At 45.0% G+C, this 24,384-nt stretch overlaps 1 protein-coding gene across 1 annotated transcript; it reads right to left on the bottom strand.

The window, feature by feature from the left end:
• Positions 1-396: 396 nt before the first annotated feature.
• Positions 397-23,517, bottom strand: POLR2C (RNA polymerase II subunit C). Its single transcript, XM_061594257.1, has 9 exons — positions 23,154-23,517; positions 17,576-17,625; positions 16,461-16,529; positions 15,333-15,385; positions 9,974-10,102; positions 9,472-9,523; positions 6,481-6,649; positions 4,028-4,102; positions 397-1,323 (listed from the first exon to the last, which is right to left on the bottom strand). The coding sequence occupies exons 1-9, from the start codon at positions 23,237-23,239 to the stop codon at positions 1,179-1,181; spliced, it is 828 nt and encodes a 275-aa protein (XP_061450241.1). The 5' UTR covers positions 23,240-23,517; the 3' UTR covers positions 397-1,178.
• Positions 23,518-24,384: the final 867 nt, after the last annotated feature.

Here is a 24,384-nt window from a genome sequence, read left to right as displayed (position 1 = left end):
GGGAACAAGCATATAAGGATGGGGAGCCAAAATAAGAGGGCAGAGTAATCGGAAGTGAAGAGGTCCAGCATTTCCATCACATCTATGTTCTATAGGTTTTTAACATGAATGCTCACCATTTCCCTAGGCTTTCTTGTGCTCAGCAACAAGGGCTAGAACCTTCTTGTTTTCCTAAAACCTTTGTTCAAGCTACTGGATCAGAGGACACCATTTTACGTTCTGAGCCTCGCTTGCTGCCGTGGAGATTTCCAGATCCCCCCTGCCATAAAACCTGCTGAAGGGAAACTGTCAGAGCAACACTCTGCAATCTTCATTAACTTAACGTTAGCTGGAAAGAGATCTGTGCTTTGACAGCTCCTTCCCAAGGCACCAGACAAGCTTTCACACACCGTCAAACAAGGTAAAAGGCTTTTTATTCCGGAGAGTAATAAACGTAAACTCTACTACTAAACAACAGTTGTGTCTCCTGGACACCCGCCAGCAAGGGGATGTTTTCCTCCGAAAGCCCAGGCGCAACAAGGGCAGAGGGCAACACGTGCAGCTGGGAGGAGAAAAGAGTGCAAGGTGGGGTTGTGAATAACCATTTTCCCAACACGCTGGAGAACACAGGAAAAAGGGAAACAGGCCTTTTTAGGGAAAACGGCATACATCAGCCTTCCCCCAACCTGATGCCCTCCAGCTGTTTTGGACTACAACTCCCTTAAGTCTCAGCCAGCACAGGGACTGATGGGAGTTGTAGTCCCAGACAGTGGGAGGGCACCAGGTTGGGGGAAGGCTGGCATACATTGCCTTTTAGCTCCTTAAGCGCATGATCCTTCCTCCTGCAATCAGGAACTTCCTTAAGGGAGCATGCAAGATGGGTTCCCCTCTCTGTGCCCCTCCAAACGGTGTTGGGCTTTAACTCCCATCAGTCCTGACCACTGGTTCTGCTGGCTGGGGTTAAAGGGAGCTGCAATCCCACAACATCTGGAGGGTCCACCCTTGGTTTCGGGGTGCAGGGAGCAGCAGGAGATGCATCAACAGACACTGTGTTGCTTCAGAAGCTTGAAGGCAAAGGGCTCCAGTAGGAAAGGACCAGACCCAATATCCACGTCAACAGCCTCCCGGCTAGTGTGGCCTCTGTACCTACAACGAGAAGAGTCCCAGGAATTGGTGCTTCTCCGAGGAACAGAGAAGAATCAGTTTATGGTCAGGACGTCACTCTGGATCTCATGGCTCAGCTGGGTTTGGAGGTCACTCAGTTTCTTCTTCAAGCCGGACAACGCCGAGAGGACGATGGTCTCGGGACGCAGAGAGCCACAGGACTCTACGTTGTAGTAAAACCTGAGCAAGGATGAAGCGGCCAGAGAGGTTTTCAGGGAAAGAGAGACACTCCTTGCTCAAGCCCCCAACACACAGCACGGTGAAACCCAAGAAAAAGCATCTCCCCGCACTGCTTAATTAAGAGAGATGCACTGGAGCTTATTTGTGAAAGTCGAAAAATGTTGCAGTTTCTTATGGAGGCTGGCTATAGTCGCTTACTACCAAGGAAAGAAAGGTGCTCTGGATTACGTTGCGGATATACCAGGGGACATGGGAAGCTGCCTTATACTGAGTCAGACCAACGGTCCTTCTAGTTCAGCTTTGTCCACAGTGACTGGCAGGAGATCCCCAGGACTTCAGGCAGAGGACATTCCCAGCCCTGCCTGGAGATGCCGGGGACTGAACCTGGGACCTCCGGCATGCAAAGCAGATGCTCTTCCGCTGAGCTACGGCATATAAGCAGTGTATTGGTAGATAAAGAAATACATAAAGTATATGTGGATACGGTGGAAAGGGAAAAGTTTTTCTCCCCTCTCATAATACTAGAACTTGGGGACATCCAATGAAGCTGAAGGTTGGAAGATTCAAGACAGGCAAAAAGAAACTATTTCTTCACACTGTGCATAGTTAAGCCATGGGATCTGCTGACACAAGATGTAGAGACGGCTCTCAACACGGATTAGACAAATACAGTAGGGCCCCGCTTTACGGCGTTCCGTTTTCTGGCATCCTGCTGATGCGGCGGCTTTCAATTAGGGGAAATTCCCTGTTTTAAAGCCGATTTTGCACTTTTGCGGCATTTTCACGTGATGCGACCCATTATAGTAAATGGGTTCTGCTTTACGGCAATTTCCGCTTTATGGCGGGGGCCTGGTCCCTAACCTGCCGTATAAGCGGGGCCCTACTGTACATGGCGGATAGGTCTATCAGTGGCTCCCACAATGGCTATGTTCTGCCTTCACCGCTGGAGGCAGCATGCCTCTGAATGTCACTTGCTGGGAGTCACAAGTGGGAGGGGGGCTGCTGGGCTCAGGTTTCTGCTTGTGGTCTTCCCATGAAGGAATCTGCTTGGCCACAGCGAGAACAGGATGATGGACTGGATGGGCCATTGGCCTGGTCCAGCTACAGGGCTCTTTTTATGTTTTTACATTTATATAGTTAGGCAAAATGTTAATGTGACTTGCAGGGGTTCCCAAACACACTGTGTGCAAAGGTACATACACATTGTACAGTCAAACTCGTCACACATTTAGAATGAAGACTAACTGCAGAACAATGGTGGCCAGCCTGGATTTCTTGCTGTAAACGGCCCTTAGCTTTATTTTCATTTTTTTATATAACACCCAAGACTTTATTAAGCCCTTTGCAAAGGAAAAACAGCAATGGGCTCTTATTCTGCTGGTCTGGACAAAGAATCTAAAGTTGAGGCCTCTAGGATGGCCATTTGGCCTGGGCCTCAAATTTAGACATTTGTTAGCATTTTATATACTTCACAACTTGTTTTATGCACATCAGACCATAATGTGACATGCACACTCAGCATAGAGTGTGACTCCTTAGAGAAGAGCTTTAAAGCGAAATGAATGGGAAAATAGTTTTGGTACAGCCAGAAAAAAGGATATAATTTAAGCACATAAGAGATGCGATTACAAAATAACATTTTTTTGTTAACCAATATAGATTTTGTCATATTAAAGCTTTTTAAAAGTCCATAAATATTAATAAAAACACATTAGTCCTGATGGCACAAGATCTGACCATGATGAACGTGTCCTTTCAGGTGGATTATATAAACAATCTACTCACTCTTTTTCTTTAATGCCTTAGCTTATTTTCATATGTCAGCATAGCTTTATTTTTATTATGGCTCCAGGGGCCTCAACAGCTGCAAGTGGCCCAGGTCTCCCTGGACCTTTGAGAGGGCCTATCCAAAGCAAAACATGCTGCAGGGGAAACTTGAGTTAGGCCAGGTTGGGGAAAGTGTGGCCCAGCAGATTACTGCTAGACTCCAACTCCCATCACCCTTGACCATTGGCGTATGCAGGGTGGGACTGATGGAAGTCCAAGTCCGACAGCAGCTGGAGGGCCACAGGTTCCCTATGCTTGGGTTATGCCCTCCATGCTTAATAATTTGTGTTCAGCTGCCTAAGATGGTCTCTGTCTACAAGAGAACAAGCCACTCAGTATGGATTCCCTCTTGTGAAGGGCAGGCTGGTATGATAAAGAACAGAGGTATCTCCTCTTTATGCCTTGTTATGAATGTCGTGACTCATAAGCTGGTCTTCTGCAACAGAACCAGAAGACCCTGAATGTAATTTCTGTGGACTACTGCATGGGAATCTACATGTGGGCAAACTGGAGTCAGCAATTTGAATGCCAGGAGGTCTACAGTGAGTTATCCAGCTTCAAGGAATAATCTGTACTCTCTGGAGCATTAGCAGAGAGAAGTTTTTTTAAAAAATCAAACAGTATTGTAGTTGGACAGCTCATGCATAAATGTTTCCAAGTCCTGCAATATTGAAAATTCTGGAGTGATCCAGACAGTGCAATGAGTCCTTGGCACGTATCCAGTGACATCCAGTATCATCATCAGATCACAGGGGGAATCATCCTTCCTTGACCTGAATACTCAGATGCAAACAATGTATTGAGGTACAAAGCTGGTGGGCAAGATAATGTCACCCCCCCCCCAAAAAAAGCACTGCTTCAAAATTATACTCCTCACCTCTCTGGCTTTCCATTGGGATCGTATGGAGCCTGGGCTTCATCTTTGTCAATCTCAGAATATTCACTCTTCGGCCTGGAATACAGATGTAAAATTGCCAGAAATTTTAAATAATAATAATATTTATTTATTTTTGTTATCCGCTTCTCACCCAAAACGTGGGCCCCGAGGTGGTTTACATAAGTTAAAAAATATAAAGCATACATTAAACCATACAGAGAGTTAAAAAGACAAAAACATACAAAAAACCATACATAAAAAAATCCATAAAATCCTTAAAATCATAAGTATAATGGCATAAAAAAAAGGTAAAGGTGTCCCCGCACTTGTAGTGCGAGTCGTTTCCGACTCTTAGGGTGACGTCTTGCGACGTTTACAAGGCAGACCGTATATATGGGGTGGGATTGCCAGTTCCTTCCCCAGCCTTTCTTTACCCCCCAGCATATGCCGGGTGCTCATTTTACCGACCACAGATGGATGGAAGGCTGAGTGGACCTTGACCCCTTTTACCGCAGATTCGACTTCCTCCTTTCGTTGGAATCGAACTCCGGCCATGAGCAGAGCTTCGGCTGCGTTACCGCCGCTTACCACTCTGCGCCACGGAGGATCTTTTATAATGGCATAAAGGGTAGAAATTTAACCAAATGCTTGCATAAAAAGATGGGTCTTCAGAAAAGCTATGAGGGGGAGAGCAAGCACCCCCCCAAATCCTAGAAATATTGGGGAAAATGGAAAAAAATATACAATACTTAGGGTGGTACTAATGTTAGTCTTACCCACTGAAGTTAATGGGCATGACTACCAGGTTCATTAATCTGTATGGCTCTATATAACTCTTAATTTTTAAAGTACCTTTGAAGATTGTACTTATTATTGCATTTATACCTCATGTTGGAAATAAAGAAAAGAAAGCCAGTGTGGTGTAGTAGTGGTTGCACTCAACTCCAAACTAAAAATCTGCACTCTACATTTAATGACACTTGAAATAGTCATGGTTTCCCCAAAGAATCCTAGGATCTGTAGTTGTGAAGGGTGCTGCGTGTTGCTAGGAGACCCCTCTTCTCCTCACAGAGCTACAATTCAGAGTGGTTTAATGATCAATCCTCTTTCCAGGGAACTCTGGGCACTGTAGTAGTGTGAGGGGAATCTGGGTCTCCTGACAACTCTCAGCACCTTTAACAAACTACCATTCCCAGGATGCTTTGCAGGAAGCCATGACCGTTTAAAATGGTATGATACTACTTTAAGTGTAGAGTGCAGAGGGGGCCAGAGTTAGAAAATGAATGGGCAGGGTATGCCAGCGAGTTCACTCTCCCTCCTTTTTGTACCTTTGTGTGGATGTATGAAGATTCAACCCACAGGCCAGTGCCAACCTCTCTTCCTTTTGCATAATGTGGAACGTAGAGTTTGCAAGGCACCTTCAATGGCTTGCTCTACGCTTGAACCAGGGATGCGGGGAAAGAATTCTGTTTGGTTTGGATTTTAATGTGAACCTACCTAATTCGCTCTTCCTGAAGCAACACGTTGTCGGAAGGCAGAGCTGGGGTCCCAATCCCGGGGAGCTGGATCCCGGAGAGTTGGGAGAAGAGTATTCGAATGGATGGCAGAGGGAAGGGGGAGGAACTTCCCCCCTTTGGAGCGAAGACGAAACAGAGGAACTGCCAGTGATAAGGTCGCTTAGCAACGGGGAGCCTGAGCCCTCCCTGGACATTCTCACGCCTCCCCCTCTTTCAGGCTCAGAGCAAGAGGGGGAAGAGGGAGGGCTGCTCACAGCCGAAAAGCGGGGAGGCAGTTTACCATCAGCCCCTCCCCTATCCCCCATCCTGGAATCGGAAACTTCAGAAGAGGAGGGGGTGATGCTTCCCCCCTCACCGCGCACACGCAGACAGCTGAAAAGACAGGAGAGAAGGGGGGGAAGGCCGGCAGTACCTGAGGGGCAGTTAAGGAGGAGCGAAAGATTGCACGCCCGTTTGGCCCCTTCTTAAAGAACAGGCGGGAAGAAGTCCCTTGCTCTGTCAACTTTCTCCCAATGCCGCAGGACCTGTATCCCTGTATTGCTTCATGAGAAAACGCAGTCTTTGTTTGGACATTACCCTAATAAAACACGAATTAACTACAATCGTTGGTCTGGTTCCTGAGTCACATCCTGGGCCTGACACACGTGAACCAAAATTCTGCTATAGTTCAAATTTGCACTAACTCTGAATTTGATGGGGTTCTCCAACCAAAATATGTGTACAGTAAGGCATATATTAGGGGAAAGCCTGCCTAGAAATGCATATATTAATGAAAATAACTTTAATTTTTTTTAAAAAAAATATTGATGAACTTTCTCGATAACTTTTGGTTAAAAAAACTGATATGAAAAACTGAATTTGACTGGAAAAATGAGAAAGTGAAATTGGCAACATTTGTCCGTCCTCTGCTTGAACGACATATTTATGGGAACGTACCATTCCTCTGGCTTAGGGTAGACCGTGTGCCGCAGGGCATTGTCTGGATCATACTCAAAGGCCACTCCTGCTGTGGGGTTCCACTTGGCATGCTCCTTGCCAAACCCCTTCTTCGCATACGCCTGCAGCCTCAGCTCCTGGCCTTTCCGTAACTTGACAATGAGGATGTCTAAGGAAAGGACATGCAAGCAACTCATTGGTGAAGGGTGGAAAGGCAGCTGCAATGCGTTGGACCCAGGAGTTCTCCTTCAACGTCACCTCTCACCAGAAGCCCAAGCTGGGATGTGCTATGATGGGGCTCCCTTGACTGGTAACTGCTGGGGCAAGAATCTTGGGCCCTTCATCTACAAAATCTGCTGGCGTTCGCACACCAAACCCTTCAGCGCCTTCTTCCCCAACCTGCTGCCCTCCAGATGTTTCGGACTGCAACTCCCATCAGCTTCAGCCAGCCCTGCCACATGATGCTGGGGCTGATGGAAGTTAACAGGAGAAGGTAAGAGGAGCCTGCTGGATCAAGCCAATGGCCCATCCAGTTCAGCATCCTATGCTCACAGTGGCCACAGCACTGCGAGTTGCAGCCCTAAACATCTGGAGAGCAGTAGATACGAAGCGACCAAGTCAGGCCCTTGGTCCATCTAGCCTTGCCCTCCAAGGTCTCAGGCATAGATACTTTCCCGTCCTACCATCAGAGATTCTTTCAAATGGCGATGTCAAACACTGAACCTGGGACTGGCTTGCATAGAAAGCAGGTGCTTTACCACAGAGCTATGGCCCCTCTCTGCCTTGAACACACAGCAAGGCCTTCGGGAGCTCCTCTTGGGATCAGCACACAAAGCACAAACGCAACGAATGAAACTGTGAACAGTACAAGGCCTAAGACCCTCCTGAACTCTGCGCTTAGGAAGGACTCTCGCTTGAACATAAAGAGCCCCTTAGGCTAGCAGACAGCACTTCCACTCTTACAAGCGTGTGTGGGGGTCTCCCACTTCTGCTGTTTCTCCCCTTCCCCCTTCCGCCACATGGCACCCCATTCCAGCGGACTCCCTAACTCTTAGGAGCACTGTTTCAGTTTGGGATGCAAAGGACTGCTGTGGGAAGGGGGAGGGGAAATTAGGAAAGACCTGTCCGGGAGGGGGGGGGGAGAACTCTACCTGCAGTGTTTTGAATCGAAGCCCCTGTTTCCACATGACAGTGAAGTGAATTGGTATAAAATCACAAGAATTTGAAAAGTCCTTAAAAGGTCACCTAGTCCAACTCCATGCCGCTACAAGTGAACTACTGACAATGCACAGGCATGCATTAGCATAACGTACCCCTTTGATCAATGTTGATCAAAGAAGGAAGTCTTGATTTCTGGCTGCTGATATGCTACTAGGTCAAGTTCAAGGTCTTACATTTAGTTTATGAAGGCCAGGTTATCTTAAGAGACTGCCTTGCCCTTAGTATCCCCGCTAGATCCCTACTGTCAGCTGATGAAGCCTTGGAGGTGCTGCCACACGTTCAGAGGGTGGCTATTGGCCACAGGACCTTCAGCGTGATTGTACCAGCATTAGGACTCTCCCCCTTCGGCAATTAGACAGGCACCTACCATTCTGTGCTTTAGATGGCTGTTGAAAACCTCTTTTTACTGAGGCATTTCCCAGCTGAATTGTTTTTCACTTGCAGCCCATACAATCTACAATGAAGGATTTGGGGTTGACTCAAACTACGTTCTACTCAGAGGAGACCCACTGAATTAATGGACTTGCGTTAATCGTGTCCATTAATTTCAATGGGTCTACTCTGAATAGAACTAACATTGGATAAAATCCTTTTATTTTGCTTGGTAATTTTGTTGCTGGATTGATTGAGTCTTATGTATTTTTATATATTCTTTATATTTAAAACTAAATTAATTTCTGTTCAAGGCACTGAACTTGCTATCAGACTTACTATGAATTTAATGTAGCATCAAATAAAATTCTTCCAAGAAGGCCTAGGGATAGGCAAAGCCCCTGTCATTCCATCAGGGCTCCCAAGGCAGAGTACAGTGCTTCTTGAGATTTCTAGTAATTTGGGGGGGGGGATATTTTTCAGCCCAAGAACCGCATTCCCTTCTGGACAACTTTCTGGAAGTGACATGCCAGTGGTGGGTGTGGCCAGAAGCAAAAGTGGGCGGAGCAAAAGTGAAATTTGCCTTTTGTAAAGCAGGCTAGTTTCCACACACACACCTTTCATCCCCCATTCAGGCAAGCAAGAGGCATTATCACGGTGCAAGGACACATTCCAGCCAGGCAAAAACAATCAAGGAGGGTGTAAAGCAGGGCCACATTTGGGAACCCTGGTTACGCACAGTTCTTGATCATGAAAACGCCTGTAAGCATTTTCACCTCCACATGCTTAGAACTGGAGGAAGGGATGTACCTCAGTGGTAAATCATCTGTTTTACATGCAGAAGGTTCTAGGTTCAGTTCCCTGCATCTCTAAGTAGGGCTGGGAAAGATCCCTGCCTGAAACCCTGGAGAGCTGCTGCCAGTCAGTGTAGACAATTCTGAGCCTGATGGATCAATGGTCTGACTCAGGATGGGGCAGCTTCCTAGGTTCCCCTACTCAGTGGGATGGAGCACGTGGTGGAGCATGCGGGTACATGGATGTAGGGAGTGGAGCCAGTCTGTGTACCCTGGCACCCTTACACGAGTTGCTTCTCAAGTAAAAGGGCTTCTCTTAAACTGTGCTTTCCATAATGTGCTGATGAAGATGTCTAAAGAAAACATGTACAACTGCGAGCAGAAAAGGCAAGCTGCAACTCTCTGGAAGGACAGGAATTCAATGCCGTTTCAAGACAACTCTCACCAGAAGCCAAAGCTGAGATACATTATTACAGAGCCCCCACAGGTCTTCACAAATTTTTCACACCCTGGTATTGCATCAGTGGTGTCAAAGGATGACAAAATAAAACAAAGATCACATTGCCAACTCTCTCTGCAGATCTCATTCTGCTTGGGTACATACCGTCCTGTTCAACGTAGTCATTGGGGTCATTATCTCTGCTCCCAGATGTCACCTGTGCAGAGTCAAAAATGTACAGGTCAGCGGAAGACAGTCTGCTTCTTCTGAATTTAAAAGCTGGGTTCCCACTAAAACACAAGGACTGCAAAAAGAGTGGGAAGCTGCCTTATACAAAAGCAAACTGTTGGTCCATCTAGCTTAATATTGTCCACAATGACCGGAAGTGGCTTTGTGGGGTTTCAGACAGGAGGTCTTCCCAGCCCTACCTGGAGATGGCAGGGACTGAACTTAGGACCTCCTGCATGCAGAGCAGAGACGGTAACGCTGAGCTACAGCCCTGCGATAAGGCAAAATGCAGCATTAGGATAAATATCCACTATTTTTGTGTGCCTCTCTTCTCTTGTTCCTCCACTAGTGCCTTCTCGCCATCCTTCACTTTTCTTTACAAACAAAGACAATTAAGAGGCTTTGCTGAGACAAAGAGCAGAAGAAACACTGTACTGACTGGTATAACCCGGGGGTTGTCGGAGATGAGGTCACGGGATGTGACGTGGCGGGTCTGGTCTTCGTCGCATCGGACGTCAAGCGTGAACTCTACCGAGCACTCAGGGCAAAATTCATCACAGGTGCAATCCTGGAGAGATAGGAAGAGAAGCAGGACAGGATGGTCCAAATCCAACTTGAAACATCTCCCATCAAATCAGTGCCACTGCTGCTCCCTCCGCCACCCAAGACTTAGGAGCATAAACAGACCCCTGCTGGATCAGACCAAAAGCCCATCCAGTCCAACATCCCGTTCCCATTGTGGTTGACCAGATACTTCTATGAAGCCACAAACAGGACATAAGAGCAGCAGCCCTTTCCTGCTTACGGTCCCCAGCAAAACGTAATTTAGAGGCAGGGTTGTTGTGAGGATGAAATGGGAGAGGGGGAGAACCATGTACACCAGCTTAAGCTCCTTGGAGGAAAGGTGGGATATAAATGCAATAATAATAAATGAATAAACACTGCCTCGGAACTGGGCGGTAACAAATAGCTACATGGGGGAAAAAAAAGAATGAAGTGCATCAGGTATACTTGACTGAAGAACATGCTTTGCGCACTATACAGAGATCGTTCTTTCACCAACATTTTTGCTGCATGGTTCCATACATGCTGTGGATATGTTATTCTGATATTGGAATACTCTACGGATTTTTCTACTTCACCCTTTGTATTATATAGGAGCCACCTCTGTTATCATTTCAGCGCCTACTGAAGACCTTCCTCTTTCAACAAGACTTTTAAGTAGAGATCTTATCCCAGTCTGCGTCTGTGTTGGAATTGCTCGTCAATATGTTTTTAAATCTTTTTTTAAAAAAATATGTTTTGTTTTAGTATGTTTTTAAGGAAGTTTTGTTGCAATATGTTTTAAAGCCTGTTTTTATGATGTTTTAGAGTGTTTTTAGTGCTTTTGTTTGCTGCTCTGGGCTCCTACTGGGAGGAGTGTGGGATATAAATCTAATAAATAATTAAACAAATATTTGGAGTTTAATCCACTTTTTTGTTTTTACTGTCCATATTGTTTGTAAGACTGAACTTCATTTTTATGTACTGTTTGCATCTGTTTTACATGCAGAAGGTTCCAGGTTCAATTCCCCATATCTCCAGCTAGGGCTGGGAAAGATCCCTACTTGAAATCCTAGAGAGCTGCTGCCAACCAGTGTAGACAATGCTGAGCTAGATGGATCACTGGCATCACATCCAATAGATTTCGTTTACACATAGGTTGATTTTATAGTTCATTTAAGTTTGTTACCCTTGATTTTTTTGTTACACAATGTTTTTGTGTCAGTCAAGGGCAATTTTTTTCTCATTTTCCTTTGTTTTGGTAATATATATAGCTATCATGACTTGTAGCCATTGATAGCTATGTTGTCAATAAACCTGAAGAACCTTTAACGGGGCACTTTCAGACTATGGGAATTTTGGGGTGAAATTCAATCACATACTGAAAGCCAGGACCTCCAAGGTGGCTTTCTCTGAAATGCTACCGGTTCCACGCACAGGACCAGCCAGACAGGCCCAGCTTCGCAGTCTCAATGCGTGGATGAGACGATGGTGTCGGGTAGAAGGGTTTGGATTTGTTAGGCACTGGGGAACATTTTGGGACAAGCCGGGCCTGTACAAAAGGGACGGGCTCCACTTGAACCAGCATGGAACCAGACTGCTGGCACTTAAAATTAAAAAGGTAGCAGAGCAGCTTTTAAACTGACTGAGGGGGGAAACCCGACAGGAGCTGAGGAAGGTCCGGTTCGGAATAAACCTCCCCCCTGGGATAAAAACCAAAGAAATGATGAAATTTTAAAAGGGGTAGGCCTAGAAGTAGGCATTGTGAGAGCAGGGGCACAGGATATAAATTCAGAAGAGCAAAATTACCACAGGCCTGCTTACAAGTGCCTGTACGCTAATGCTAGGAGCCTCCGAACCAAGATGGGAGAATTGGAGTGCTTGGACTTAGAGGAGAGCATTGATATAGTGAGCATAACGGAGACCTGGTGGAATGGAGAAAACCAGTGGGATACGGTTATCCCTGGATATAAACTATTTCGGAAGGACAGGGCAGGATGTATTGGTGGCAGAGTCGCTCTATACGTGAAAGAAGGCATTGAATCCAGCAAGCTCGAAACCCCAAAAGAGGCAGACTCCTCCACAGAATCGTTGTGGGTGGTGATACCATACCCCAGGAGGGACTTAATACTGGGAACGATCTATCGTCCCCCTGATCAAAATCCTCAGGGAGACCTTGAGATGAGATATGAAACTGAGGAAGCATCCAAACTAGGAAATGTGGTAGTAATGGGTGACTTCAACTACCCGGACATAGACTGGCCGCATATGTGTTCCAGTCATGACAAAGAAGCAAAGTTTCTAGATATTCTAAATGACTATTCCCTAGACCAGTTGGTCATGGAACCGACCAGAGGGACGGCAACCCTGGACTTAATCCTCAGTGGGGACCGGGACCTGGTGCGAGATGTAAGTGATGTTGAACCGATTGGGAGCAGTGACCACAGTGCTATTAAATTAAACATACATGTAAATGGCCAATTGCCAAGAAAATCCAACACGGTCACATTTGACTTCAAAAGAGGAAACTTCACAAAAATGAGGGGATTGGTAAAAAGAAAGCTGAAAAACAAAGTCCAGAGGGTCACATCACTCGAAAATGCTTGGAAGTTGTTTAAAAACACTATATTAGAAGCTCAACTGGAGTGCATACCGCAGATCAGAAAAGGTACCGCCAGGGCAAAGTCAAGGAAGCTCTTAGAGGCAAAAAATCTTCCTTCAGAAAATGGAAGTCTTGTCCGAATGAAGAAAATAAAAAAGAACACAAACTCTGGCAAAAGAAATGCAAAAAGACAATAAGGGATGCTAAAAAACAATTTGAGGAGCACATTGCTAAGAACAGAAAAACCAACAACAAAAAATTCTATAAATACATTCAAAGCAGGAGACCATCTAGGGAGGCGATTGGACCCTTGGATGATAAGGGAGTCAAAGGTGTACTAAAGAACGATAAGGAGATTGCAGAGAAGCTAAATGAATTCTTTGCATCTGTCTTCACAGTGGAAGATATAGGGCAGATCCCTGAACCTGAACTAACATTTGCTGGAAGGGATTCTGAGGAACTGAGACAAATAGTGGTAACAAGAGAGGAAGTTCTAGGCTTAATGGACAATATAAAAACTGACAAATCACCGGGCCCGGATGGCATCCACCCGAGAGTTCTCAAAGAACTCAGATGTGTAATTGCTGATCTGCTAACTAAAATATGTAACTTGTCCCTCGGGTCCTCCTCCGTGCCCGAGGACTGGAAAGTGGCAAATGTAACGCCAATCTTCAAAAAGGGATCCAGAGGGGATCCTGGAAATTACAGGCCAGTTAGCTTAACTTCTGTCCCTGGAAAACTGGTAGAAAGTATTATTAAAGCCAGATTAACTAAGCACATAGAAGAACAAGCCTTGCTGAAGCAGAGCCAGCATGGCTTCTGCAAGGGAAAGTCCTGTCTCAGTAACCTATTAGAATTCTTTGAGAGTGTCAACAAGCATATAGATAGAGGTGATCCGGTGGACATAGTGTACTTAGACTTTCAAAAAGCGTTTGACAAGGTACCTCACCAAAGACTTCTGAGGAAGCTTAGCAGTCATGGAATAAGAGGAGAGGTCCTCTTGTGGATAAGGAATTGGTTAAGAAGCAGAAAGCAGAGAGTAGGAATAAACGGACAGTTCTCCCAATGGAGGGCTGTAGAAAGTGGAGTCCCTCAAGGATCGGTATTGGGACCTGTACTTTTCAACTTGTTCATTAATGACCTAGAATTAGGAGCGAGCAGTGAAGTGGCCAAGTTTGCTGATGACACTATATTGTTCAGGGTTGTGAAAACAAAAAGGGATTGCGAAGAGCTCCAAAAAGACTTCTCCAAACTGAGTGAATGGGTGGAAAAATGGCAAATGCAGTTCAATATAAACAAGTGTAAAATTATGCATATTGGAGCAAAAAATCTTAATTTCACATATACGCTCATGGGGTCTGAACTGGCGGTGACCGACCAGGAGAGAGACCTCGGGGTTGTAGTGGACAGCACGATGAAAATGTCGACCCAGTGTGCGGCAGCTGTGAAAAAGGCGAATTCCATGCTAGCGATAATTAGGAAAGGTATTGAAAATAAAACAGCCGATATCATAATGCCGTTGTATAAATCTATGGTGCGGCCGCATTTGGAATATTGTGTACAGTTCTGGTCGCCTCATCTCAAAAAGGATATTATAGAGTTGGAAAAGGTTCAGAAGAGGGCAACCAGAATGATCAAGGGGATGGAGCGACTCCCTTACGAGGAAAGGTCGCATCATTTGGGGCTTTTTAGTTTAGAGAAAAGGCGGGTCAGAGGAGACATGATAGAAGTGTATAAAATTATGCATGGCATTGAGAAAGTGGATAGAGAAAAGTTTTTCTCCCTCTCTCATAATACTAGAACTCGTGGACATTCAAAGAAGCTGAATATTGAAAGATTCAAGACAGACAAAAGGAAGTACTTCTTTACTCAGCGCATAGTTAAACTATGGAATTTGCTCCCACAAGATGCAGTAATGGCCACCAGCTTGGATAGCTTTAAAAGAAGATTAGACAAATTCATGGAGGACAGGGCTATCAACGGCTACTAGCCGTAATGGCTGTGCTGTGCCACCCTAGTCAGAGGCAGCATGCTTCTGAAAACCAGTTGCCGGAAGCCTCAGGAGGGGAGAGTGTTCTTGCACTCGGGTCCTGCCTGTGGGCTTCCCCCAGGCACCTGGTTGGCCACTGTGAGAACAGGATGCTGGACTAGATGGGCCACTGGCCTGATCCAGCAGGCTCTTCTTACGTTCTTATGTTCAAATTCACGTTGTGCAATTAAAGTCAATTTGGAGCTCTGTGCAACAAACCTGTTTCTCCCCAAAATCGGACTTTTTGTGATAAAGAAAATGATGGGGAAATGGAATGGAAAGCGTGGGATAACATTTGCTTAACGCAACATCATCTAACCTCCCTGTAAACTAATCAGAATGAATGTGTAATAAACACCATCTAATCTCCCTGCAGGTTGCCTGGAAGCGACCTAGAAAGTGGTCACTCCTGCATAATTTCTGGCCTCCTGAAGGATATTGCCTGGCTCACCAGTAGCCAACCCAGAGCAAAAGAGGTGTGACAGAAGCGGCATATGTGGCAACAGAAGCCGCTGGGAGGCCACTTTGGCGGGGAGGCCCAGGAGTAGGGCCTTTGGCCCTCTGTCTCCATTTTCAGTGTGATCCTCCAAGAAATCTAGTTTGTTGACCAGGATCAAGACTCACCCTGGAATACTGCAGCTTATCAACAACATCATCACTAGTAAGTGGGATCAGGCCTGAGGAGAGAGAAATGAGTGAAAACAGCCATGCAATCTCAAGTGAGGGATGGGGTGGAACACAACCAGCTAGCAAAAACGAAAAGACTTTCATATTCAAATTTCACAAGAACAGATGGCTCAGAGTATCTAGGAGGGCAAAAAGAGAGAGAAATGTGGATGTGGGGAGGGAGACAAATATCAACATGGTACTAAAAATGCACATGGAATTTTAACAAAATAATGAAATGCCCAATACATTTCATTATTTTATTAAAATTTCAATATACATACATACATTTAGTGCCATTATGAGGCTTCACTCTGTCTGTCTCTCCCCCCCACCTCTCTCCTTTGGCTCACAATATCTGGGGTGGGGATGGGGGGAAGAAGAGGTAGCATCAAAGATGCAAGAGGAAGGAGTAAGCCTGAAAATAATACCGGGAAAAATACATATGCAATTTAATAAACTAGTGAAATGCCTAATACACGTCATTATTTTATTACATTCCCATACACACATATATTATCAGTACCATTTTGAGGCTTGCCTCTCTCTTTTTGGCTCCCAGTATCCATAATATTTTAATCTAGGATTAGCCATCATAGTGCCTTCCAAATGTTGGGCTACAATTCCCATCAGCCCCAGCCAGCATGGCCAACGGACAGGGATGATAGCTGTAGTCCAACAAATATCTGGAGGGCACCACGTTGTCTGTCTGTGTAACCTGTGTAGTGTTTTTTTTAAATGATGCTTTATAAGTGATAAATAACAATTGCAGCCATCTGAATCTCATGAAGTGGACTCTAGGCTACAAACGCTTCTGCCATAATGCACTTACTGGTTTTGAGGTACCACAAGACTCTTGGAGTGGTATCAAATGCTAGTTCTACTCAGAGTAGACCTACTGAAGTTAATGAACACGCTGACTTAGCTTTATTAATTTCAATGGGTTTACTCTGAGTAGAACTTAGCTGAAAACAACCCTTGGCTGCTTTCGTTGCAACACAGGTTAACATGGCTAGCCCTCCAGAAAGAAAAATGACGAGAGACTGTACATTTGATTTTCCTTTGTCCCATCTGCCGAGTACTCACCCAGTCTGTGTGCAATGAACTCGTCATGCAGCACGGAGGAGTTGGCATCTATCTGGACCCAGTCTATGGCTGCAAACGTAACCACAAAAACCCAAAATGAGGCAATGTATTTTCAAGCAACAATAGTAAAAGAAATGTGGGCTCGGGGCACGTCTACAGTACAAACCAAGCTTTTCTCCAATGCACTCCAGATGTTTTAGACTATAGTTGCTATCGGCCTCAGCCAGCATAGCCACATGATCCTGGGGATGATGGGAATTGTAGTCCAAAACATCTGGAGGGCCACAGGTTGGATGCAAACCTACATTGGTTTAGTTGTAAAGGGTTGCCCCAAGTTTCTTTGAGAAGAGTAGACTGGCAACGTTCTACTAGATTTTCTCAGAGGAAGAGGCATCTGGCTGGCCATTGTGAGATAGGCATGTTGGACTAGAAGGGCCATTGGCCTATCCAGCAGGCTCTTTTGATGTTCTTAAGCCTTGGCAATCGAAGTTGGCAAGAGGTGGTAATTTCACTATCATGAAATAACAGCATGCAAAAGTATATTTTCTCATTAGTACAGAAGTACATTCAAATCTTAGCTACTCACTAATACGAATAACATTTCCCCTCTTTCCTTGCAAAAGAGCTTGAAAATTGTTGGGGTCTTGGCAGACCTCTTATTTTTTCTCTCCTTTCAGAGCCAGCATCATCATCCAAAACAAGGCTGTATTATGAAAATCACAAGCCCTAGGTCAAGCTGCTGGAAAGGGCCTTTCAAGGGAAAGTGCCATACTGTACCAGTGCCAAAATGTAAAAATCCCTGGTCCCTAGGCTAGGGCCTTGTTAGTCTGTTTGATAAATCTAGCCCCAGTCAGAATTGCCACAATTTCCAGTATCAGGGGAGGGAAAAAAATCAAGGGCAAATCTAAGTTCAGATGCAGCAGCCTTTCTTTGGACCACCTGAATGGAGCTTGTGAACTTCTGTTTGAGAATCTCTGAAACAGGAGATAGAATGGCCTTGTATGTGTGTGTTACGTGTGCGCGTACAAACCCACATCTTTGATTAGGCACATCAATACAATCAATCATCTTGACAAACCAATGCAAAAAAGACAAAAGACAAAATGGAAAAATACCTATGATGGGAACTTCAGCTATGAACACTCTCCTGATGGAATTTGCTACTCTGGAATAGAAAAAAACACACTTATAAGATCTAAATTGTATTTCTGAAGCATGTGTCTAGTGTATGATCCCACGTTTCACCACATGCACCGAGAACTAGTTTTGAAGAGCAATGAGCATGATCTGAAACTCTGCCACGGAACAGAGTGCAGGGATATGGCAGCCAGAGCACAGAAGCATCAACCAAACAACAGACCAGAACGCAGGGACTCATATTCTAATATAACACGAGTCTAAAGCTGCAATCCAATTCACACTTAGCTGGGAGTGTCCCATTGAACCCAATGGAACTTACTTCTATGTAGACATGTATTGGATTGCAGCCTACAACAGGAAAACAGCATCGTTTAAGACTCAGTGGCAGAGTTCAGATGGAATGGGAAACGATTAGAAGCTCAACTGGAGTGCATACCACAGATCAGAAAAGGTACCGCCAGGGCCAAGAAGATGCCAGCATGGTTAACGAGCAAAGTCAAGGAAGCTCTTAGAGGCAAAAAATCTTCCTTCAGAAAATGGAAGTCTTGTCCGAATGAAGAAAATAAAAAAGAACACAAACTCTGGCAAAAGAAATGCAAAAAGACAATAAGGGATGCTAAAAAACAATTTGAGGAGCACATTGCTAAGAACAGAAAAACCAACAACAAAAAATTCTATAAATACATTCAAAGCAGGAGACCATCTAGGGAGGCGATTGGACCCTTGGATGATAAGGGAGTCAAAGGTGTACTAAAGAACGATAAGATTGCAGAGAAGCTAAATGAATTCTTTGCATCTGTCTTCACAGTGGAAGATATAGGGCAGATCCCTGAACCTGAACTAACATTTGCAGGAAGGGATTCTGAGGAACTGAGACAAATAGTGGTAACGAGAGAGGAAGTTCTAGGCTTAATGGACAATATAAAAACTGACAAATCACCGGGCCCGGATGGCATCCACCCGAGAGTTCTCAAAGAACTGAAATGTGAAATTGCTGATCTGCTAACTAAAATATGTAACTTGTCCCTCGGGTCCTCCTCCGTGCCTGAGGACTGGAAAGTGGCAAATGTAACACCAATATTCAAAAAGGGATCCAGAGGGGATCCCAGAAATTACAGGCCAGTTAGCTTAACTTCTGTCCCTGGAAAGTATTATTAAAGCTAGATTAACTAAGCACATAGAAGAACAAGCCTTGCTGAAGCAGAGCCAGCATGGCTTCTGCAAGGGAAAGTCCTGTCTCAGTAACCTATTAGAATTCTTTGAGAGTGTCAACAAGCATATAGATAGAGGTGATCCAGTGGACATAGTGTACTTAGACTTTCAAAAAGCGTTTGACAAGGTACCTCACCAAAGACTTCTGAGGAAGCTTAGCAGTCATGGAATAAGAGGAGAGGTCCTCTTGTGGATAAGGAATTGGTTAAGAAGCAGAAAGCAGAGAGTAGGAATAAACGGACAGTTCTCCCAATGGAGGGCTGTAGAAAGTGGAGTCCCTCAAGGATCGGTATTGGGACCTGTACTTTTCAACTTGTTCATTAATGACCTAGAATTAGGAGTGAGCAGTGAAGTGGCCAAGTTTGCTGACGACACTAAATTGTTCAGGGTTGTGAAAACAAAAAGGGATTGCGAAGAGCTCCAAAAAGACCTCTCCAAACTGAGTGAATGGGCGGAAAAATGGCAAATGCAATTCAATATAAACAAGTGTAAAATTATGCATATTGGAGCAAAAAATCTTAATTTCACATATACGCTCATGGGGTCTGAACTGGCGGTGACCAACCAGGAGAGAGACCTCGGGGTTGTAGTGGACAGCACGATGAAAATGTCGACCCAGTGTGCGGCAGCTGTGAAAAAGGCAAATTACATGCTAGCGATAATTAGGAAAGGTATTGAAAATAAAACAGCCGATATCATAATGCCGTTGTATAAATCTATGGTGCGGCCGCATTTGGAATACTGTGTACAGTTCTGGTCACCTCATCTCAAAAAGGATATTATAGAGTTGGAAAAGGTTCAGAAGAGGGCAACCAGAATGATCAAGGGGATGGAGCGACTCCCTTACGAGGAAAGGTCGCAGCATTTGGGGCTTTTTAGTTTAGAGAAAAGGCGGGTCAGAGGAGACATGATAGAAGTGTATAAAATTATGCATGGCATTGAGAAAGTGGATAGAGAAAAGTTCTTCTCCCTCTCTCATAATACTAGAACTCGTGGACATTCAAAGAAGCTGAATGTTGGAAGATTCAGGACAGACAAAAGGAAGTACTTCTTTACTCAGCACATAGTTAAACTATGGAATTTGCTCCCACAAGATGCAGTAATGGCCACCAGCTTGGATAGCTTTAAAAGAAGATTAGACAAATTCATGGAGGACAGGGCTATCAATGGCTACTAGCCGTGATGGCTGTGCTGTGCCACCCTAGTCAGAGGCAGCATGCTTCTGAAAACCAGTTGCCGGAAGCCTCAGGAGGGGAGAGTGTTCTTGCACTCGGGTCCTGCTTGCGGGCTTCCCCCAGGCACCTGGTTGGCCACTGTGAGAACAGGATGCTGGACTAGATGGGCCACTGGCCTGATCCAGCAGGCTCTTCTTATGTTCTTATGGTTTCCTACTACATCTGAACTGGGAAACCGTATGTTTCAACAGACACTCTTTAGGACTAATAGGCCTTTCCCAATTTGGTCTTTGGGAGATACAGGAGGGTGGAAAGTTAAAAAATGTGTTAGTGCCAAGTTGCTTGAATTGCTGCACTTCAGCATCTAGAGCCTTCCTCCAGGACTTACATACATACACACAAACTCAAAAGCACCCAACAGTCCACCCACTGCCATTTCACACACAGCAGCTACTCAGAGATTCATTTTGGACTTTTCATAACATACTATCGGGCAATTACATTTTTTTTGTTAGCATCTCTTTAACCAGAAGAACAAGCACTTGATTTGCTTTTAAATCACTGCAGGCAGGTTATGACAAAGTTCATGAATATAGTAAGTGGAATACAGTAATGGGTATTATTTATTTAAAATGCACGTGCCACTTTGCCCCAGAACTTCATTGGGCAACTTCTTGATGTAAGAATCCTTAATTAAATATTTGTTGCCCCATTAGATGGCAATATGTATTTTTATCTGTTTTAAAAATTTTAGTTTTTGTAATTAAGGTGTCTGTTTCTTTAACAAGAAATGTAATCAAATGATACAAGAACTTGCTTTTAGTATCATGGATGAGCCCAGGAAGAAACCTATAGTTCATCTTTCCCACATCACAATACATTCCTCACACTTTAAAAACACCACCACCACGTATTTTAATGAGGTGCTTGTATTCTGAAGAAAAAGTACCTGGGGCCCTGCTTCAGAACATGAGGCCAATATAGAGCTGCGCTTCATACCAGTTTCCTGGTAAAAATAGCCCCTGACTGCCACTTGCCACAGTCTTTGAAATAAACACCCTCTGCAAGGGCAAATCGCATATATTTGGGGGTATTTCAGCAGAAAATTGTCATGGGGATGATTAGGAGCACAATATAGATTGGAGCCCATTAGCTGCTTTTCTTCAACATAAAAGTGGTCAGTTTAAACACTTCTTTTTTTAAGTGTAACTGTCGGTTCTAGTGTGTCTCCGCCTCTCTTTCCTGAAAACGGGAGCACATGATGCTAGTCAAACCCTACCCCTTTTTACGGTAAAACCTGGTGGGATCAGCTTGACTGTGTTGTGTGCTTTTTCCCAATTCAGCTTCAAACAGATTGCCCATCCAGATGTGGCCAATGGAAACGCTTTGCTGTAGGCAATTAGTGTGCTCACAGCCCAAGTGTATTTTGGCCCTTGAGCAGTCACAAGTAGACCCCACATACCTGGAATCAAGAATGAGAGTGTTCCCCCACCAAAACATTTTTTAAAAAAACCCAAATAAACTCACAGAAAGGCAAGACTGGGCTGAGAGTTGTCACTGTTTCAGGAAAAAACAACTGCTGTTCCCCAAGGATCAGTATTACTATTGTTATTTTAAATTGTTTTAAATTGTGTTTTAAATTGTTTTTAAAAGATGTGTTTTTAAATTTGGATATTTGTTTTAATGTTTTTAGTTACTGTTAACCGCCCAGACAGCTTCAGCTATGGGGCGGTATACAAGTACAATCAATCAATCAATGTTTATTAGACTTGTTAGCACTTGTTACCTGAAGGTCTCCAAGTGAATATGACACCGTTAAAAACACAAATATATTGTATCATAAATACAAAATAAAGGCAAAAAACCCCACCAATCTCCCCATAACATGTATTGGGACTTGTGTTTTTTAATTTTTTTCCCTAAATTACCCATCCTTAAGGATGAGAAGGGAAATGGCCATGTTTGCTGATGTCACCAAATTGTTCAGGGTGGTAAAAACAAAAAAGGGATCGTGAGGCGCTCCACAGGGATCTCTCCAAACTGGGTGAACAGGCGGCAGAATTACAAATGCAATTCAACATGACCAAAATTCCTGATCTCACATACATGCTCTTGGGGCCTGAACTGGCAGTGCCTGATCAGGAAATAGAGCTTGGGATTGTGGTAGATAGCTCGATGAAAACCTTAACACATTGGGAAGTGAATTTAATGCTAGGGACCATTAGGAAAGGGCCTGAAAATAAAACTGCCATTATACAAATCCATGGTGTGACTTCGCTTGGAATATGGTGTACAGTTCTGTTGCCTCACCTCAAAACGGATATTGTAGAATATGGAAAATATGTAAGAAAGTGCAACCAAAATGATCAGGGGGCTAAGAACAACTCTATGAGGAAAAGTTTACAGCTTTGGGGGCTTATTCGGCAGAAACAAGGCAGGTAAGGGCGGACTTGGTAGAGGTGCATACAATTATGCATGGCATGGAAAAAGTGGATAGAGCATAACACTAGAACTCATTGAGTGAAGCTGAATGTTGAAAGATTCAGGACCAATACAATAAAGTAGTTCTTCACACAGGGCACAGTTAAACTCTGGAATTCACTCCCCAAGTTGTAGTGATGGCCGCCAACTTTGGCTTTAAGATATTTTGACAATACACGGAGAAGACTACCCATGGCTACTAGCCACGACAGCTATGTCCTGCCCTCATTGTCCGAGGCCTCTGAGCACCAACTGCTGGGCATCCCAAACGGGGAGAGTGCTGCTGCACTCGGGCCCTCTTTGTGGGCTTCCCATTGTGGCATCTGGCTGGCCACTGCGGGAAGAAAATGTTGGCCTAGCGGGGCCTCTGGCCTGATGCAGTTACGGGGCTCTTCTGATGCCTTTGACAACTTAGAGGGCAGGGAGGAAGAGAAGGCGGAGGGGATGCTTCTGACCGCTCCGCTGGCCCAAGGCTTGCCCCTCCAACGCAGATCAAGGCGCCCGGCGGGAAGCCGCTTCACGCAAGTTGGCAAGCCGGCACGAGAGGGGGAACCTAAGGAACACCTCGAGGCCCACCAGCCGGAGGCGAGGCTGGAGAAGCTGCCATGGCGCAGCCGCACACACACCCCGACCCCACGCTCTCCCCCACCGGCTCCCCCTAGTCCCCGCCGCCGGTGTTGCTCACGCCAGGTCTGTGTTCTCGATGATGAACTTGACGTTCTCGTCGCTGAGGTCCGTGATGCGCACCGTGGGCTGGTTGGCGTAAGGCATAGCGACAACAGCAGCAGGAAGAACCCGGCGTAGCGCACCGCGTCCCGTCCTTCCCAGGCAAAGCCGAGCCAGGCCGAGCGTCGGCTCGCCAATACTCGCTCGCTCGCCCCCCAGCGACCGGGGAGGACCCGGCCTTTGAGCTATTCTTCTCCCTCGCTCTCCTCTGCCAGGCGCCCCAAAAGACACACGAGTCCCGGTCCTTGCTCTTCGCGGCAGGCCGACCTGGAGTGGAGGAGTTCCCACGTCTCAAAACGCAAAGCCACCACTTCTTGTTTACAGAGGAGACGACCCCGACGTCGCATTTATAGAGCACCTAGGAATGTTTCAGTTCTCTCCCTTTCACACGCACGTTGCATACTCTTTCTGTAATCTTTACAACAGTCCTGTGAAGGGGGGGGAGTCATTGTTATTAGTCCCATCTTGCAGATGGCAAACAGAACAACCCCGAACTACATATGCAGTTGGGTGGGTAGAAAGGAAGCCATGTAACAGGCACATGTAACTCAGGCTAACATTTGATGCATTTATTCATTTGAAATATTTTTAGACTCTTTCACCTCAAGGACAGCCTCTCCCTAAATGTACCAACCCAGACCCTGCACTTGGCATCAGAGGCCTTTCTTCATGTGCCCCCTCGGAGAGTGGCAACACAGCAACAGGCCTTCTTAATGGTGGCCCCCTTGTTGGTGGAACCAGGGAGGTATGCTTGGCACCATCATTGTCCATCTTTAGGGGCTAGGCAAAAACATTTCTCCCAAGCATTTGGTTCTTAACTTTGGAAGACTTCTGGAGTGCTTCTGTTGTAATTATTATTTTTATTATTTATTAAATTTATATCCTGCCCTTCCGCCCAGTAGGAGCCCACAGCAGCAAACAAAAACACTATAAAACATAAAGACAGACATTAAAATATATTAAAACTTATTTAAAAATATGTGTAGCCTTCCTAAGAAAGGTTGTTCCACCACCTTAGGTACTGTTAACTTTTTGTATATTTTTTAATGTTTTACTTTATTTTTTGTTAATTGTAAGTTGCTTTGAGTGTGGGTATGTGTGTAGAAAAGCAACTAACAAATTAAATAGAAGTCATCACAATGCAGCTTGCATGAAAGCATCAAACTATAAATCACTATTAAAGTAACATA

Source organism: Rhineura floridana, chromosome 13 (genome assembly GCF_030035675.1).
Source record: "Rhineura floridana isolate rRhiFlo1 chromosome 13, rRhiFlo1.hap2, whole genome shotgun sequence".
NCBI lineage: Eukaryota > Metazoa > Chordata > Lepidosauria > Squamata > Rhineuridae > Rhineura > Rhineura floridana.
Note: the sequence above shows the minus strand (reverse complement) of the source record. Positions and strands in the feature narration are given on the sequence as shown.